The following is an 18579-nucleotide window of genomic DNA, read 5'->3' as shown; positions in this document are numbered from 1 at the left end:
CTGTGGTTATCATTTTGCTCTCCCCTAGCCTGCCCCAACCAGGGAGGTTGTCTCCCCATAATCAGAGTGATTTATGCCTCTTCGGCCAAACCTCCCTCATCTTCCCTCACAGCCAACCCTTATCTGCCAGGGGCTGCCAAGCATGCCATCAATTCATACTCAGCCCTGGGGTACAAAAAACAAATTTAGCTAAAACCCAGGCCACAGCTCCTAAGCTCCTTTCCCATTCCAGCCATCTAGAAGTCTGATGTTAGGAGTTCTCCCCTCCTCCCCACATATGTTTTTACATTTCCTGCCCTTCTTCCCTTTTTCTAAGACTATATGCTTACAATAGTTTAGAACAAAGCAATAAACAAATGAAACCAAGTTAGAAACTCCTGGAATCTCTCCAAACAACACTATTATCAAATATGTAAACTGACATTATTTTGGCCAGTTTCCCGTTGAAGGAAAATTTAAAAAATCTACAGAACAATCCTTCCCTGTAAATTCCCCCGGTGACGCACAGAAACCACGCCTACTTCAAGAAGACAACAAAAGGCGAGGAAGCCTGACAAGGGCCAAGTCTCCAGGCAAAGAGGGAGTCATTTCTTTCGTGCTTGAGTCAGCAAAGGTATTGTCCTTCTTACATCTTTGACTTTTAAAATATATGTTGCTTTTCTTCTTGGCCCCTGTCTCTAAAACCACCTTCTCTGAAGATTAAGCCTCTTCCTTTCTTCCCTGGTTTGGTGTGTGAGTTAGAATCATAGTCAGATTTCAGAAAAGAATTCTTGGGGAACTGAGGGGCACAATCATTGGCTTCACATAAGGACATTCGTGAGTGCAGCGGAGCCTTCCTTTGGAGGGAATCTGAACTCCCAAAACTATTAAGAGAAATCTGGAAATTTCCAATTCTTTTTTTTTTTTTTTTATTCATTTCTAGGAGAGAGAGAGAGACAGCATGAGCAGGGGAGGGCCAGAGAGAGAGGGAGTCACAGACTGAAACAGGCTCCAGGCTCCAAGCTGGCAGTCAGCACAGAGCCTGATGCGGGGCTCGAACCCACGAACCGTGAGACCATGACCTAAGCGAAAGTCGGACGCTTAACCAACTAAGCCACCCAGGTGCCCCTGGAAATTTCCAATTCTGTCTCTATCTTGCATCCATGCAAGGCAAATACCTCATCTTCTGGTGGGGGAGGGTTCTGTTCTTTAATGTATCCAAGTTTTCACTGAATGCCTACTGTGTACAATGTATTGGGCTGGGCACATAGAGACTACCAAGGTTCTAAAAGAAGTTAACGATCTAGTAGAGAAGGCAGATGCATTTGCAAATAACTCAGGGGAGTGAAAAGGAGAATGGGGACAATGCTGAGTGTGGGCTAAGTCTTTCAATAAGATTCTCAAGGAGCACAAAGCACTGGTTCTTCCCCTTTCTGGCATTTGGTTCAGTGTCTGCCAGGCTGATGGCCACTGGTATTCTCTGTTGCAGAAATCAAGATGGCCAAAGTTCCTGATGTCTTTGAAGACCTGAAGAACTGTTACAGGTAGGAAATCAATTCTATCTCTTGTGATTTAATGAAGGGATCAAGGTACATTAGGATCCACCTCAGAGTGACAGTAACTAGCATGGAGGCAGACTAGCAAAGGTATAGAGATGGGCCCTAGTGCTGAAGTCAGCGAAGATCTAGAAAGAGTAAGGACCCCATGTGTTAAACTGAGATGGCACTAACAGGGAGGCAGGCTTTTCAGAAAAACAGTCTGCTGGGTCCAAGTGAATTTCAAAATCTACTTAGACATAGCCTCAGTCAAGTCCATGTGCTCTGATATGGTAATGGGTTTTCGTGGACTGTCAGAGAAAAAAACCCATTCTCAGGAAAACTTCTGGATCTCAGTCTGGAATAGGCAATGGCTAAACAGCAATTTGAGCATGTGAATGCACATACACAGTTTAACCTCATTCAGACATAAGAGTAGGGTAAATGAATTAAATTTAAAATTAAAGAATACTATAAACAAACATGGTATTCCCATTACCTGTTAATATACACTAACACAAACTAGGCTATCAAAATGTTGCCAGGATAGTTCCCAAGGATAAATTATTAAATCTGTTTTAGTGAATACATTAAAGCAATGTGTAACATGTGAACTATTTCATTAAAATAAAAATAAAATAAAAGTTTAATTTTAATTTTAATGAAATTTTAATGAAATTAAAATTAAAATTAAAATGCTTCAAAAGAATTTCTCTCTTGAGGAGATTAACATTTTCCCCTGAAATTCAACTATACCTCTTCAGTTTGTTAGCCAAGCCCATTTTTACAGACAAAGTTCAAGGCCTGTCTGGATGATTACTAATTCCAAATTAGTGAGTCACAAATTGCTGTATATATGTATGTAAATGTATAGAAGTCCTTAATTTTCAAAGATGACGGTAATGACCAGGTGTCTGTTACCCAAAGCTAATGGGGTCACTAAAATACATTGCCTGGTGACTGCAGTGATGTAACACACAGAATTACATTCTCCTTATCTTGTTTGGCAGTGAAAATGAAGAATACAGTCCTGAAATTGACCATCTCTCTTTGAATCAGGTAAGCAAATGACTGTAATTCTTATGGGATTGCTATCCTTTTTTCTTTTAAGTTTATTTATTTTTAGTGTGTGTGTGTGTGTGTGTGTGTGTGTGTGTGTATGTGTGTGTGAGAGAGACAGACAGACAGACAGACAGAGAGACAGAGAGAGAGAGGGAGGGGGGGAGGGAGAGAGTGCAGGGGAGGAGCAGAGAGAGACAGAGAGAAATAATCCCAAGCAGTACTGCACTGACAGCACAGAACCCAATGTGGGGCTCAAACCCATGAACTGTGAAATCACGACCTGAGCCGAAACCAGGAGTTGGAGGCTTAACTAGCTGAGTCACCCAAATGGCCCACACGATTGTCATTCTTATACAGTATTTTTTCTACCAGAAGAAAACAGCAATAACTTGAATCCTTGATGCTTTTGTTTCACCCTTACTAGAGGTTCAGAGACCTGTATCTCTTTCTCATAAGTGAGATCAACTGCCTCTCTACACTGACAGTTAATGGCACTGTCCATGCTCAACAGACTTTCCTAGGGAAAGGTGGGAGAGAGGTAGAGAAAGAGGAAAGTATGGGGAGGGAGGGAAGAAGAGAGTAAGAGGGGAGAAGACTGGTGAAATAAAGACGCTTGTCACAAAGTCTATTGAATACAACTTCTACTGAAAGGGATCTCATCCTATGACCATACGCAGTCCCTCAGTTTCTATTTTCCTTCCTCATAGAAATCCTTCTATGATGCAAGCTATGACCCACTTCAGGAGGACTACATGGATAAATTTATGTCTCTGAGTACTTCTGAAACCTCTAAGACACCCCAGCTTACCCTCAATGAGAGTGTGGTGATGGTGGCAGCCAATGGGAAGATTCTGAAGAAGAGAAGGTTGAATTTAAATCGGTTCCTCACTGATGATGACCTGAAAGCCATTGCCAATGAAGTAGAACAAGGTAAGAAGTCAAGTGCAAATAATATCTTTGTTTGCCAATTGTAAGCACATGGAGACAACAGAACACAGGAGAAAATAAAATCAAGAATCAGAGTAACAAGAAAGTAACCAGGCATTAGTCTGGTAATTGTATAAGGAAGAAGATAGTTTATCCTTCTCTAGCAAGGAGGGAGCAGCAGTGGTCTGAGTAGAATACTTCCTCATGGGCTTATTTACAAAGGTCATGTGACTTTTATCCTTATGGCAGAAAGCTGTCATATACTGTTAGTAGGTGACTAGTTACAAGCTACGTTCCTCCAGATAATAACCTTGCCCCATTAGGCAAGTTACTACTTAACCTTTCTGTGCTTCAGTTTCCTCTACCGTAAAATGGAGATACTCAGAGTCCCTACTTGTTGTTAAAATTAAATGAGTCAATATTTGCAAGCTCCTGGACTAGAATAATGCCCAGCACGGAAATACTCAATAAATGTTAGGTATTGTTGTTACTCCTACTCCTCCAACTTACTACTACCTTTGTTAATACTACCAATACTGCTCATTTATTGATGGCGGCATTATCTCTACATTTCGCAACAATCTTACATTCTCATTTGATAGAGGAGGAAACTAAGCTCAGTTAGGTAAGTCACATAGTATATAAGTAGGAGAGCTTTAAATCAAATTCAGTTCTGATTATAACAGTTAGGATTATTCTCCCATGTGTCTACTGTACAAGCCTCTATATGAAACATAAGCCCAATATTTTTTTTAAATAATAGCTTTTTTTGAGATAACAGATAAACACTAATACACATTCACCTAGAAAACTGGAAGAGGCAAAACAATGTAAGAAAGAAAATAAAAATAGTTCATACTACGAGTTTACCACTGCCACCACTATGGTATGTTCCTTAAAGTCTCTTCTAGGTACATACACACATATAAACAATTATTAGGATTATATTATATACAATTTTATATTCAGCCTTTTTCACTTAGCAATATACCAAGGGCATTCTAGAGTACCAATTTTTCAATATTATAAGTAATATAACAATGAACATTCATACCAATACATTTTCATTTTTTAAGTTTATTTATTTATTTTGAGAGAGAGAGCAGGGGAGGGGAAGAGAGAGGGAGAGAGAATTCCAAAGAGGCTCTATGCTGTTAGCACAGAGTCGGACATGGGACTCAAAACTCACAAACCATAAAATAACAACCTTAGCCAAAACCAAGGGCTGGATGACTAAGCCACCCAGAAGCCCCAGTAAATCTTCATTTTTATCACTATTTATTTCCTTGGAATAGAATACTAGATGTAAATTACTTGGAGCCATGAGGTTTTGTGAAGCTACTGATAAATACCACTGTTCAGAAAGGAGGGTAGACATTTAGACCCACATGGGTCTGTGGGTCAGATATATATATATATATATATATATATATATGGCCAGTGACATATATAATTCTTAACATATTCATTTTTTCCTCAGAGTATATTCATTTGAAAAATATAGATGGTGAATGCTAGCAGTCTTCCTGGTTTCTTAGAAACTTCCAAACAAAAAAAAAAAAAAATGAGAATATTTGACAAATGATCTCTCTTTTAAAAACTACTGCCTGAGGTGCTGAAGTTTAAAAAGAAATAAGTAATCACAAAGATAATCCTAGAACCAACTCTGCTGATTGGGTGACTTCACTTCTCTCTCAGTTTGTTCATCTGGATTGGAATATTCTTAATGTCTCTTCCAATAGCTACTTTTGATGCTTGTATTAGAGTAGGAATATCCTCTGTGTTTGTACAAAGACATTAATCTGAACTTGTGATAATGGTTTTAGAAATCATGAAGCCCAGATCAGTCGCACCCAGCTTCCGTAGCAATGAAAAATACAACTATAGGAAGATCATCAAATCCCAGTTCATCCTCAATGACAACCTCAGTCAAAGTATAGTTCGAAAAGCAGGGGGAAAATACCTCACAGCCGCTGCCTTACAGAATCTGGACGATGCAGGTAAGTGGACACCTCGGTCATCCTTCCCTCCTCTAGAACAGGATAAAGCACATCACGACCCAGTAAGATCCTGGGCAAGGACAGGAACTTCAGCCAAACCAGGAGGCTCCACAAGAGAGATGTTTCCTTTCTTTGGGAGCACTGAGTAGAAAGCTTTCTGATGTAGTAACTCCTTTGATTCTCCTACATAGTCTTATCCTCAGTTTTAAAGATGAGGAAACTGACTCCCAGAAATATTAAATGACTTGCCCAGAGTTACCCAGAAGCCAAGGAGGAGCAATCACTCTCCATCAGAAAGCCTGCTGATCAAACTTAGAAATAAGCACCAAACTAAAAAGAATCATCATCTTTGGTAACATGACCGTGAAGCAAAGCATCCGATAATCTGAGAATATGTTTGGGAGGATGGAACTTTGTGTCCATGAAATTTAGTCACACAAATCCAATTTCCATATTGTACATATTTTAGCTTCAGGACATGTTGTCACATACAAAATTATTTGCAGAGCTCTACACAGCCTACTTTGCAATAAACAAACAGGACTCTTTCTAATTGGACATACTTCAGATAACATGCTTTCCACTCTATGACATTTATAAATTATTTTGTGTTCTATTTTCCTATTTAATATTATTTCATGTAATTTTCCCACATATTGAAATAGCATATATATACATATATATATGCCATTCTTAATGGCACTAGAATATTCAGTGATGTTGCTATGCTGGACCCTTGGGTTTGCCTCAAGTAATTCTACTGCAAATATCATTTTTTTCCCCTAGGAGTTTATTTCTTTGGACCATATCTCAAAAATAGAACTCTTAGGTTCCTAGGGATAAATAATTATTTATTTTATTTATAATTATTTATTATAATTATTCAGTTCTTGTTAAGCATTGTTCCCTAAGGAAAACAACTACTTTTCACTATCACTAGCAACATGATTGTATCAGCTTCCCCAAACCCCTCCACTTTAGGTTATTATGAACTCATGAGCTCACAAATTGAAGGGTATTATCCCACTAATGAAATTACAAGAGATTAAACAAATAGCCCTCAAGCATTCATTCAACAAAGAAAAGTCTAAAGACGTTAACCAAGTATTTACCTGCCTAGTAAAAGCAGCAGATATTGTAAAAGATACAAAGATGTATGGAATTCCATTCTGGTATTTATATCATAGTTGGGGACCTAATTACACACAGACACATACACACACAATCTACATAACATGTGATTTTATTCAAGCACAGTGGATTTACTTTCTTTTTGGCTTTTTTCTTTCCCAGTGAAATTTGACATGGGGGCTTATACATCACTAGAAGATTCTAAACTTCCTGTGACTCTAAGAATCTCAAAAACTCGACTGTTTGTGAGTGCCCAAAATGAAGATGAGCCTGTACTGCTAAAGGTCAGTCGTCCTCAGTCTCCAATTTACCTTCATTTATATCCCATATGTTTGTGGATGATTCCAATAGACAGACCCCTAGCAAGGTGGCACCATCCTCCTCTCTTCCTACCAGTTTCCACCTGTCCACCTGCCCCTATGCGCTACTTCTCACCTATCCCCAGAGGCACTTCTAGGCAGGATCTATGAGAAAGTAAGAATGGCAAGAGTGAATAAAAGAGAAATTACCTTCTTCCTTCTTTTCCTTACCCTACCTGATCCTAGTCACCTCCCATCCCATGGCATCCATTTATTCCATCCATCTGAGTTTTGTGATGGTGAGGCCTTAGGACGATGGGGCCTGCTTCTAAGAAACTCAAAAAAGCCAACTAGGAGCAGAGAGTATTAATCACCTGCCACTGGGCACAAAGCAAGAACTTGGGAGCCAAGATTCAAGCCCTGGCCTTTTGACTCTAATGCCTCTCTCTCTTCATTGGTGCCAGCATTATCCCTCATCCCAGCCCCATCTCCACTACCACCTTTCCCTCAAACACACACACACACACACACACACACACACACACACACACACACACACAAGCCTTAGATGTTTTCTCCACTGATAAGTAGATGACTCTTATTTAGTAAATGTATAATGCAAACCCCCAACCCCAACCAGGATTTTTGTGGTGCATGTATTGCTCTACATGGATCAAGTGAGGTAAAAGTGATATCTACCAACTAGGCAGTATCTTCATTCATGAATTCATTCAACAGGCATCATTTATTGAGAGGCTTCTATTCTTCAAACATAGTGCAAACAGCTGTGTAGACCATGGTGAAACAAAATCCCTAGCCTTATAGAAGTTACTCTTCTGTAAGACACACACAGTAGACAAGCCAACAAAACCAGCAAAAAGTACAAGATGCTGTAAAGCAAAGAAAAGGGTGCTGAGATAGAGAAAAGGTTGCTGGGAAATAAATTCCTTGTTGGCATTGAAACCCCAAGGAAACCTCAAAATGATAATTAGTTGCTTTAGATTAAAAAGAGCACAGAAGAAGCATCTGTGCTCTTTGAATTTTACTTTTCCATGTAAGTATTGTTAGATTCTATTCATACTCACAAGAATAATACTGTCTAAAGAGATCATAACTGTCATGGAGTCCGTTGCTATTATACTTAGAAATGTGTGTGTGTGTGTGTGTGTGTGTGTGTGTGTGTGTGTGTGTGTTTGGGGTTTTGTTAACTTTTAATTGTTAGCTTAAATATGGAGACAAACATCTCTAATAATAAATTTATTTTCCCAAAGATATGATTAGCACACTTAGAGGTCAAAATGTTTAGAGGTCTCAGAATTTCTATTGCTCAGATTTTATGCAAAATGCCTTATGCTTATGTTGAAGACACGACAAGAACAATGTTCTGCCCTGCCTTCCAGGGTACAGTAAGACACCACTGTCATTGGCAGTCTTCATGACGAATTTGGATTTCTCTCCAGGTACTTGGGAAATTAGTTATTATGTGTAGCTGGGCCATACATCTAACAGGCATGTAATACATGCTTGTTGAATGAACAAATGAATGAAGGACCTATATCATCATATTACAGAGTCAGAGTCCTAAAATGCTATATTTCTCACAAAGGCCAAATGTCAAGGGATTGTACTTCAGTTCTTTGCCTAGAATGTTGTTCTCTAACCTATCCTTGTTCTTCTTATTATAGGAGATGCCTGAGACGCCCAAAACCATCAGAGATGAGACCAACCTTCTCTTCTTCTGGGAACGTCATGGCAGTAAGAACTACTTCAAATCAGTTGCCCATCCAAAGTTGTTCATTGCCACACAGGAAGAAAATCTGGTGCACATGGCAAGAGGGCTACCCTCTATCACTGACTTTCAGATACTGGAAACCCAGTCTTGACTCTGGAGTCTACTTACTTGTGAAGTTTTGACAGTCCATATGTACTATGTACACGGAGGAGTCAAATCTTTTGCTCTTAGTCACTTGCTGAGCATGTGCTGAGGCTTTGTAATTCTAAATGAATGTTTACTCTCTTTGTAAGAGAGTGAGCAAGGTCTAATAGAACCAACGTCAACATATAATGTTGTGTGTTATTTAAAGAACACCCTATATTTTGCAAACTACCAATCGATTTAATTATTCTTCATAACAATCTTGGGAGAGCTACTGAATATGGCTACCAAAAAGACTCAACCCATATTACAGATGGGTTAAGTAACTGAGGCATAAGAAATACCCACAACTGCAGTTGGAATGAGAACTCATATGTCCAGGATTTCATTCCAACTACTTGCTTTTAAGTTGCTGATGGACCCTTAATCAAATACTGTAAGTTTCTGGGAACTTAGTTTGATTATCTTCAAAATGGAGGGATGCACTTATATCTTTCCTGCCTTGATAGTATTTTATGCCAATTAATGAGATCAGTTTAGTAAAATGCTTCATGAATGAAAAGTTTGAGCCTCAAGAAATCAAAGTGTAAAATATTTATTATTTATGTACATATATATTTATGAACATATTTAAGATAATTATATTATTATATTTATGGCAATTCTTTATATTCTTAGAGTATGACTGAACATTCTTAACAAACAGTAAAGAGTGTTTTTCAGGCTAAATGAGTTTTATTTATTTACACTAAGGCACTTTGGTCCAAGTCTTGCTTTTTGTAGTACCTGGAAACTCTATAATAATGATAATAAATTTATATTAATACCTTGTGCTGATCATTGACAATCTTTCAATCCTCCACTTTTAAACTTGCTTTAGCATTCTTGTGTCATTCAATTTCACCTGCTATCAAGTTCTACTAGCTAAGAAAGAGATAAACTTAACTTTGGTGACAACTGTTAATCTAAATTTTTTTTCTGGAATGTAAGCAATGTTCCTTCTAGGTTCTAAAAGTTATGATCAAACTATGGTGTTAAATTACTATAAAAAATAAGGACCAATACATTATTATAAATCATAACTGAATAAAACTTATAAAAACATAAGTTTGACACAATTATTTACTGTCTTAATCATTATTTTAATGCATGGTAATTAAGAACAAATGATAAAACTTCACATAAACAACTCTAATTAGTGTTATTTTATAAAACCAAACCAAAGTTTTATGGTTTTTCTCTCCCATTTGTTAGCTTGCCAGTATGCACAAATGGTATTAAGAATGATAATATTCCAGGGGGTGGGGGAGAGCTGGGTGGCTCAGTCAGTTGAGCGTCAGACTTCAGCTCAAGTCATGATCTCACTGCTCATGAGTCCAAGCCTGAGTCAGGCTATGTGCTGACAGCTCAGACACTGGAGTCTGCTTCAGATTCTGTCTCTGTCTCTCTGCCCTTCCCCTGCTTGCACTCTCCTCTCAATCTTTCTCTCTCTCTCTCATTCTCTCTCTCTCTCTCTCATATATAAAATAAAGCATAAAAAGAAAGAATGATAATATTCTCATGTTTCATGTGAAGCTCACATTACACATGTGCAACATTTGTGCTCATATAGCTATACAAACTCACACATACAGAGCCACATTAAAAAATTAGTGGATCCACCTAAAGAAGACTCCACCTAAACAAGATCCATCTATATGCTGCCTATAAATGACTCAATTTAGACCTGAGGACACCTGCAGATTGAAAGTGAGAGAATGGAGAACCATCTATCAGGCTAATGGACATCAAAAGAAAGCCAGAGTAGCCATATTTATATCAGACAAACTAGATTTTAAAACAAAGACTGTCATATGTAAAAGAAGAATCACTGGGTTCTACTCCTGAAGCCAAGACTATACTAAGTGTTATCTAACTTGAATTTATTTTTCTTAAACTTTATTTAATGTTTGTTTATTTTTGAGGTGGGGGGAGTATCTGAAGAAAGCTCTGCACTGACAGCAGAAAGCCCGATGTAGGGCTTGGATTTAGAAATCACAAGACCATGACCTGAGCTGAAGTTGGTTCCTTAACTGACTGAGTCACCCAGGTGCCCCACTAACTTGAATTTAAATTTAAAAAAATAATAAAAATAAAACAAAGATTGTAATAAGAGATAAAGAAGGGCATTATATCATAATTAAGGGGTCTACCCACCAAAAAGATCTAGCAACTGTAAATATTTATGCCCCCAATTCAGAACTCCCAAATATATACATTAATTAATCACAAATATAAACAAACTCATTGATAATAATACCATTATAGTGGGGACTTTAACACCCCACTTACAGAAATAAACAGATCATCTAAGCAGAAAATCAACAAGGAAATAATGTCTTTGAATGATAAACTGAATCAGATGAATTCACAAATATATTCAGAACATTTCATCCTAAATCAGCATAATACACATTTTTCTCAAATGCATATGGAACATTCTCTAGAACAGATCACATACTAGGTCACAAATTAGCCCTCAACAAGTGTGAAAAGAGCAAGATCATACCATGCATATTTTTAGACCATAACGCTATAAAATGTTTAAAAATATTTTTTAACACTTATTCATTTTTGAGAGATAGAGACAGACAGCATGAGCAGGGGAGGGACAGAAAGAGGGTGACACAGAATCCAAAGCAGGCTCCAGGCTCTGAGCTGTCAGCATAGAGCCCAATGCGGGGCTTGAACTCACAGACTGTGAGATCATGACCTGAGCTGAAGTTGGACGCTTACCCGACTGAGCCACCCAGGTGCCCCAACGCTATGAAACCTGAAATTAACCACAAGAAAAAATTTGGAAAGAAGACAAATACTTGGAGATTAAAGAACATCCTACTAACTGGAGGGTATTATGCTAAGTGAAATAAGTCAGGCAGAGAAGATAGATACCATTATGTTTTCACTCATGTGTGGATCTTGAGAAACTTAACAGGAGACCATGGGGGAGGTTCAGGGGGGAAAAAGCTACAGAGAAGGAAGGAGGCAAACCACAAGAGACTCTTAAAGACTAAGAACAAACTGAGGGTTGATGGGGGGTGGGGAGAGGGAAAAATGGGTGATGGGCATTATTGGGATGAACACTGGGTGTTGTATAAAAACAAATTTGACAATAAACTATTTGTAAAAAAAAAAAAAAGTTATGTAAAAACAAATTTGACAATAAATTATATTTTTAAAAAATTTTTTAAATAAAAATAAAGAACAACCTACTAAAGAATGAATGGATTAACCAAAAAGTAAAGAGGAAATTAAAAAGTACATGGAAGCCAATGAAAATGAAAATACAACAGTCCAAAACCTTTGGGATGCAGCAAATGCAGTCAGAAGAGGTAAGTATATAGCAATCTAGGCCTTCCTAAAGAAGGAAGAATTGTCTCAAATACACAACCTAACCTTACACCTAAAGGAGCTGGAAAAAGAACACCAATAAAGCCCCAAACCAGAGAAGAAGGGAAATAATAAAGATTAGAGCAGATTTCAATGATATAAAAATTCAAAATGGATGAAAGACCTAAATGTAAGACAGGAAGCCATCAAAACCATAGAGAAGAAAACAGGCAACAATCTCTTTGACTTCAGCCAAAGCAACTTCTTACTGGACATGTCTCCAGAGGAAAGGGAAGCAAAAGCAACAATGAACTATTGGGACCTCATCAAGATAAAAAGGTTCTGCACAGTGAAGGAAACAATCAACAAAATTAAAAGGCAACTAAGAGAATGGGAGAAGATATTTGCAAATGACATATCAGATAAAGGATTAGTATCCAAAATATATAAAGAAGTTATCAAACTCAACACCCAAAAAACAAATAATCCAGTGAAAAAAAATTGGCAAAGGACATAAATAGATACCTTTCCAAAGAAGACATCCAGATGGCTAACAGACACATGAAAAGATAAACATCACTCATCATCAGGGAAATACAAATCAAAACCACAATGAGATATCACCTCACACCTATCAGAATGGCTAAAGTTAACAACTCAGGCAACAACAGATGTTGGTGAGGATGTGAAGAAAGAGGAACACTTTTTCACTGTTGGTGGGAATGCAAACTGGTGCAGTCACTCTAGAAAACAGTACGGAAGTTCCTCAAAAAATTAAAAATAGAACTACTCTACGACCCAGCAATTACACTACTAGGTATTTACCCAAAGGATACAAAACCACAGATTCAAAGGGGCACAAGTACCCCCCAAAGTTTATGGCAACACTATCAACAATAACCAAAGTATGGAAAGAGCCCAAATGTCCATCAACATATTAATGGATACAGAAAATGTGGTTTATATATACAATGGACTACTATTCGGTGATCAAAAAGAATGAAATCTTGCCATTGCAACAATATGGATGCAACCAGAGTGTATTATGCTAAGCAAAATTAGTCAGTCAGAGAAAGACAAATATCATATGATTTCACTCATATGTGGAAATTAAGAAACAAAACAGATGAACATAGGGGAAAGCAAGGAAAAATAAAGTAAAATAAAAACGGAGAGGGAGGCAAACCATAAAAGACTCTAAAATACAGAGAACAAACTGAGGGTTCCTGGAGAGGTGGTAGGTGGGGGGATAGATTAAATAGGTGATGAGCATTAAGGAGGGCACTTGTTAGGATGAGCACTGGTTATTATATGTAAGTGATGAATCACTAAATTCTACTCCTGAAACCATTATTGCACTATATGTTAACTAACTTGGATTTAAATAAATAAAAAAGAACAAATAAAATACATACACAAATATATATACATATATATGTTCAAACCTTATAAACAATTACTCTCATAATAAAGTTTATTTTCCAAGAGTAAAAAAAAAAATAAGAAGAAGAATGGATCCATTTGGAAAACATGGATACAAGATATGTTGAGTTGGAAAAAGTTAAAGTCAAGGGAACTTGGAAGTTAAATGTGGGAAATAATCGGGAAGGAATAGTCCAAGATGTCTCTCAGTTTCTTGGTACTGGAGAATGAGTGAGCAGTGGTATCTTAATCAGTATTTTTGGTAGAAATATGGAGTTCTTCTCTCAATTCCAGGATATGGTATGGTGAGGACCATTTTAGACATAATTTGAGCTACTGGCAGGATGTCCAACTGCAGGTGTACAATGGGCAGATGATAACATATTTGGGACTCAGAAGAAATCAGAACTAGATAATAGATTTGGAAGTCATCAGCAGGTTTATAGCAAGTAAAGTCCTAAAGTGACATCAGACAATGAAGCATATGGTGAAGCTACTGGTTGTTCATTCAACTGCCAAACCCCCATCTTCCTTACTAACAGAACCCTGATTTCATTCTGAATGAAAAGTGTCAACCCAAAGAATGAATCCAGTTGATCTAAGCCAATCATGGCCATTCTATCCTCACAGGACTGAATCATGCTGAGTTAATCCTGACTAATGAAATGTCAATCTGCTGAGTACAACTTCTGGGAAAGATTTTCTACCCTGACAAAAGACGGAAGACAGCCCCTTTCTTCCATCCTCCCTACATGAGACATGTTCTATGAGGATATGAAGTTATGGTAGTCTATGAAGAATTATGGTAGTCAACTTGCAACCTTTGTGAAGGCATGCTGAGGAAGACACAATGGAAGGAGAAAAAGAACCACCATCTATGATGATGTTGGTGCACTAAGAGCCTACTGCCACGTTTTAAAAAAAAAGAGAGAAATTAATGAAGGAAGGGAGGGACGGAGGGAGGGAGGAAGGAAGAAAAGAAGGGAGGAAGGAAGAAAGAGGAAGAGAGAAAGAAAGAAAGAAAGAAAGAAAGAAAGAAAGAAAGAAAGAAAGAAAGAAAGAAAGAAAGAAAGAAAGATTGTTGTTTTAAGTCATTGTTATTTGATTTCCTATTACTCACCGCCAAACTCAGTGCAACTGATACAGAGCACCAAAAAGAACAGAAAGAAAAGGAAAAAGTCTGATGTGTTTGTTCCACCTGGTTCTTTCTAGCTGCCACAACTTTCCTCAAGTCTCCATACTAAGTCTGGCTACAATAAGACTAGTATCTTGATATATTTTAAGAAACAGAAGTACAGAACACTGAGCAAGCAATACCAGTTCAAGAAAACTTTAAAAGTATAATAGAGGCTCAATCTTTAATAATGAAATACTGAATCATTCTAGAAACGGCCTGAAAATGTTATTCTGACAGGGCCAGCTATGCATATTGTCTAGTCCCAACTCTCCCACTGCCTAATCATTAAGAAGGTCACCATGATGAAATTTAACAGTCTTAGCACTGAACCGTAGACTACTGTTGTCATCTATTTCTTTTACTATAATCTTTAAGATTATTATAATCGTTAAGAAGATCAGCATGATAAAATTTAACAGACTTAACACTGAACTGTAGATTACTGTTGTAGTCTATTTCTTTTATTATAATCTTATACACAAGTTTCCAAATTGATGAGAATAAAGCTAAAGTTCCACCCTTAAGTCCAAGGTACAAAAATGAAAAGCCAAAAAGCTATTTCCCTAACCCACCTCACACTGTCATCCCCAACACTTAAAAATACCTACATTTAAACTTTTTTAGGTGATGAAAATGGGTGGGATAGCAACAATTATCATGGTAGATATAAAATATGCTTGTGTATCTATATTTATTCCTTATGTTTTACAACTATATACATTTGTCAAAAATATCCTCCTAAGTCTTGACCAATGTTGGTTTGTTAATACCTTTCATAAAATTTGTTGCCAAGAATTGAGTATAGTACTCAAGATACGGTCAGACTAGCACAGCCTACAAGTGGAACCTTGTCCTTCCTATTTTAGATACCATGGTTTTGTTAGAAAGTGACATTAGCTGTTGGAAAGCAAGTGACATTGTTGATTCAGTATTTGTAGGCAATTAACCCCATAGGTTCTCAACCTAAATTCAAAACTATTGGCTATTGTAAATAATGCTGCAATAATATGAAGATGCAGATTATCTCTTTGGTATCTTGTTTTTATTTCCTTTAGATACATACCCAGAAGTGGAAATCCTGGATCATATGCTCCCTTTTTCTGAAACTTATAACTTACCTCTTTTTCCCTCAGAGTGACTGACAAACAATAAAAGGTCTTATGCAATCTTATAAGCAAAGAGGCTAAGCCCTGAAGGTTGGCCAGCTGAGGTTTTTAGAGGGCATGGAGTACTTCAGTATGAGAGCTTTTCAAAAGTTTACGTGCTCAGGGGTGCCTGGGTGGCTTAGTCGGTTGAGCGTCCGACTTTCGCTTAGGTCACGATCTCGCGGTTTGTGGGTTCGAGCCCCGCGTCGGGCTCTGTGCTGACTGCCAGCTCAGAGCCTGGAGCCTGTTTCAGTCTGTGACTCCCTCTCTCTCTGACCCTCCCCTGCTCACACTGTCTCTCTCTCTCTCTCCTAGAAATTAAAAAAAAATTTTAAAAAACATTAAAAAAAAAAAGTTTACGTGCTCAGCTAGAGATTCTTATTCAGCCAATCTGGGGTAGGACCTTGAGCATCTTATTTTTTTAAACCTCCAAAGGTAATTCTCATATTTCTCTCTGGTTAAAAATCACTGAATTGAGGCATTCTCAAAGTCAAAGATGGTTTTATTGGGGGCGCCTGGGTGGCTCAGTCAGTTAAGTGTCCGACTTCTGCTCAGGTCATGATCTCAGGGTTTGTGGGTTCAAGCCCTGCATTGGGCTCTGTGCTGACAGCTCAGAGCCTGGAGCCTCCTTCAGATTCTGTATCTCCTTTCTCTTTGCCCCTCTCCTGCTCATTCTCTATCTCTCAAAAATAAATAAAACATACAAAAAAAATTTTTAGAGATGGTTTACTGTATGGCTAACAATGGCCTATCTTTTGGAAAAGTCAACTCACGGTTAGAAGAGGTAAGAACATATAGGTCCTATCGATTTAGAAGAGGACCTCTTACAAGTGCAAGGACATCAATGGTCCCCATTTGAAAATAAGGTACCAAACAGAATAAATAGTCCACCCATTACATATGCTCACGTATACTCACATGGAAGCTAAGGGGCCTGGCAAGTATGTTCTTGCCATTGAATTCACTCTTCCAAAGGTCTCTAGTGTTCTGCCCAATTAAAAGAGGAATATAGGCTAGGAAAAATATGAAGGTATTGTTCTCTCCTCCTTCAGCACCCAAAAGCTAACTTTGGCTCCTAACACCATAACAAGAGGCTTTGATTTTCAGAGGAACACCCCCCTCTCACCCTCTCCAAGAAGTAGAGCTGATCTTCCACACGGCTCCTAGTCACTACTTTACAGATGGCAAAGTCACTTCTTTTTCTTATAAACATAAAAGCTGTTACTAATTTTCTAAAGGGAAGAAAGGATTTTTGGAGATTATAGACAGGAATTCTTGACATGAACATATTGCAATAATTTCAAAAAGATTAGTCCTAGAATACAATGCTGCAATCACAAGGTCTCAGCCTGAGCTCACTAGGAGCAAGTTAAGCCCCAAACCTCATTTCTATTTTTGCCTGGATTACCTGTTTTTGTGTCTTTGACATGTATATCTCTATTGTGGCAATGGGCATATTGTTGCTGAATGTCTCTGAACATTTAAATCAAATAGATACCTCCTCTTGTTCTGATCCATGCTCACCAAGGGAATTTCAGGAATTATAACTTGGTTTCCTGCATATTTGCCTTAAAGAATAGAATATGTTGGCTACAGGATATGTCAAGAATCTTCTGAAAGTCTGTCCATGTTGTAAATTAAAACTGGCTCTCTCTTATAATTCAGTCTCTTGTGAATTTAGAATAATATAAGTAAAAAGAGAACAGACTTTGGAAATCAGCACTGGATTCAGATCTCATTCACTTTATAACTATGGAGTATAACTTTGAAATATAACTTTCTCTTATTTCTTAATCTCCATATTCTTACCTGTAAAAAAGGACACAGTAATGACTACATCAAAGGTTTGTTGTGTTAAATGAGATGAAATATAGGAAGGGCTTAGCACATCAGCAGGATGTTCAATTCATTTATTAAGAATAGTAAAAAAAAAAAAAAAGTATAGTTATTATCGGGGTGCCTCAGTGGCTCAGTCAGTTAAGTGACTGACTCTTGACTTTGGCTCAGGTCATAGTCTCATGGTTAGGGAGATCAATCCCTTCACTGAGCTCTGTGCTGACAGCGTGGAGCCTGCTTGGGATTCTGTCTGTCTGTCTGTCTGTCTCTCTCTCTCTCTCTCTGTCCCTCCCCTGCTCATGCTTTCTAAACAAACAAACAAACATAAAAAAAAAGAATAGCTACTATCATTTTTACTTAATAAATATATTCCTCAGAGACTAATGTACAATTAGGATGCAAATTAAATCAAGTTCCTGAACTCACAAAGGTGAGGATCGGATCCAAGGTGAAAGGAAATGTTCTGCAAACTATCAGGTAGTCTGTTGACCAGTCAGTCTTCCATCCTTGGTGACTTCAACCTAGCCATGCTCACTTCTTTCCAACATCTATATTATATTGTATTTTGATTTTTACCATGGCATTTAGCAAAGTCTTTACTAACAGAGTCATGGGCGATATAGAGACATAAGAGCTAGAACAGCCAACAGTATTATTGTGTGAACTTGAAGCTACTTCTATATAGTGTGGTTACTATTTTGAAAGTCTTTTCTTTTTAAAATCTCTATGCCCGACAAGGGGCTAAACTCATTACCCCAAGATCAAGAGTCACATGCTCTACCAACTGAGCCAGCCAGGCACCCCTGCATTGAAAGTCTTTA

At 37.8% G+C, this 18579-nt stretch overlaps 1 protein-coding gene across 1 annotated transcript; it reads left to right on the top strand.

Annotated features, from left to right (window-relative positions):
* Positions 1-550: 550 nt before the first annotated feature.
* Positions 551-8998, top strand: IL1A (interleukin 1 alpha). Its single transcript, XM_039231788.1, has 7 exons — positions 551-613; positions 1469-1523; positions 2525-2573; positions 3284-3506; positions 5330-5503; positions 6797-6918; positions 8619-8998. Exons 2-7 carry the CDS (start codon positions 1477-1479, stop codon positions 8814-8816), a joined length of 813 nt encoding a protein of 270 aa, XP_039087719.1. The 5' UTR covers positions 551-613; positions 1469-1476; the 3' UTR covers positions 8817-8998.
* Positions 8999-18579: the final 9581 nt, after the last annotated feature.

This window comes from Hyaena hyaena, unplaced genomic scaffold (genome assembly GCF_003009895.1).
Source record: "Hyaena hyaena isolate Hyena2069 unplaced genomic scaffold, ASM300989v1 scaffold_57, whole genome shotgun sequence".
NCBI classification, from domain to species: Eukaryota; Metazoa; Chordata; class Mammalia; order Carnivora; family Hyaenidae; genus Hyaena; species Hyaena hyaena.
The sequence above is the reverse complement of the archived record's forward strand: the minus strand, read 5'-3'. Positions and strand labels throughout refer to the sequence as shown.

Coding starts and splice junctions, on each gene's coding strand:
- IL1A (XM_039231788.1), top strand. CDS start 1,477: ATGGCCAAAGTTCCTGATGTCTTTGAAGACCTGAAGAACTGTTACAG. Junction 3,507..5,329: donor TGCCAATGAAGTAGAACAAG/GTAAGAAGTCAA, acceptor TAATGGTTTTAG/AAATCATGAAGCCCAGATCA. Junction 5,504..6,796: donor ACAGAATCTGGACGATGCAG/GTAAGTGGACAC, acceptor TTTCTTTCCCAG/TGAAATTTGACATGGGGGCT.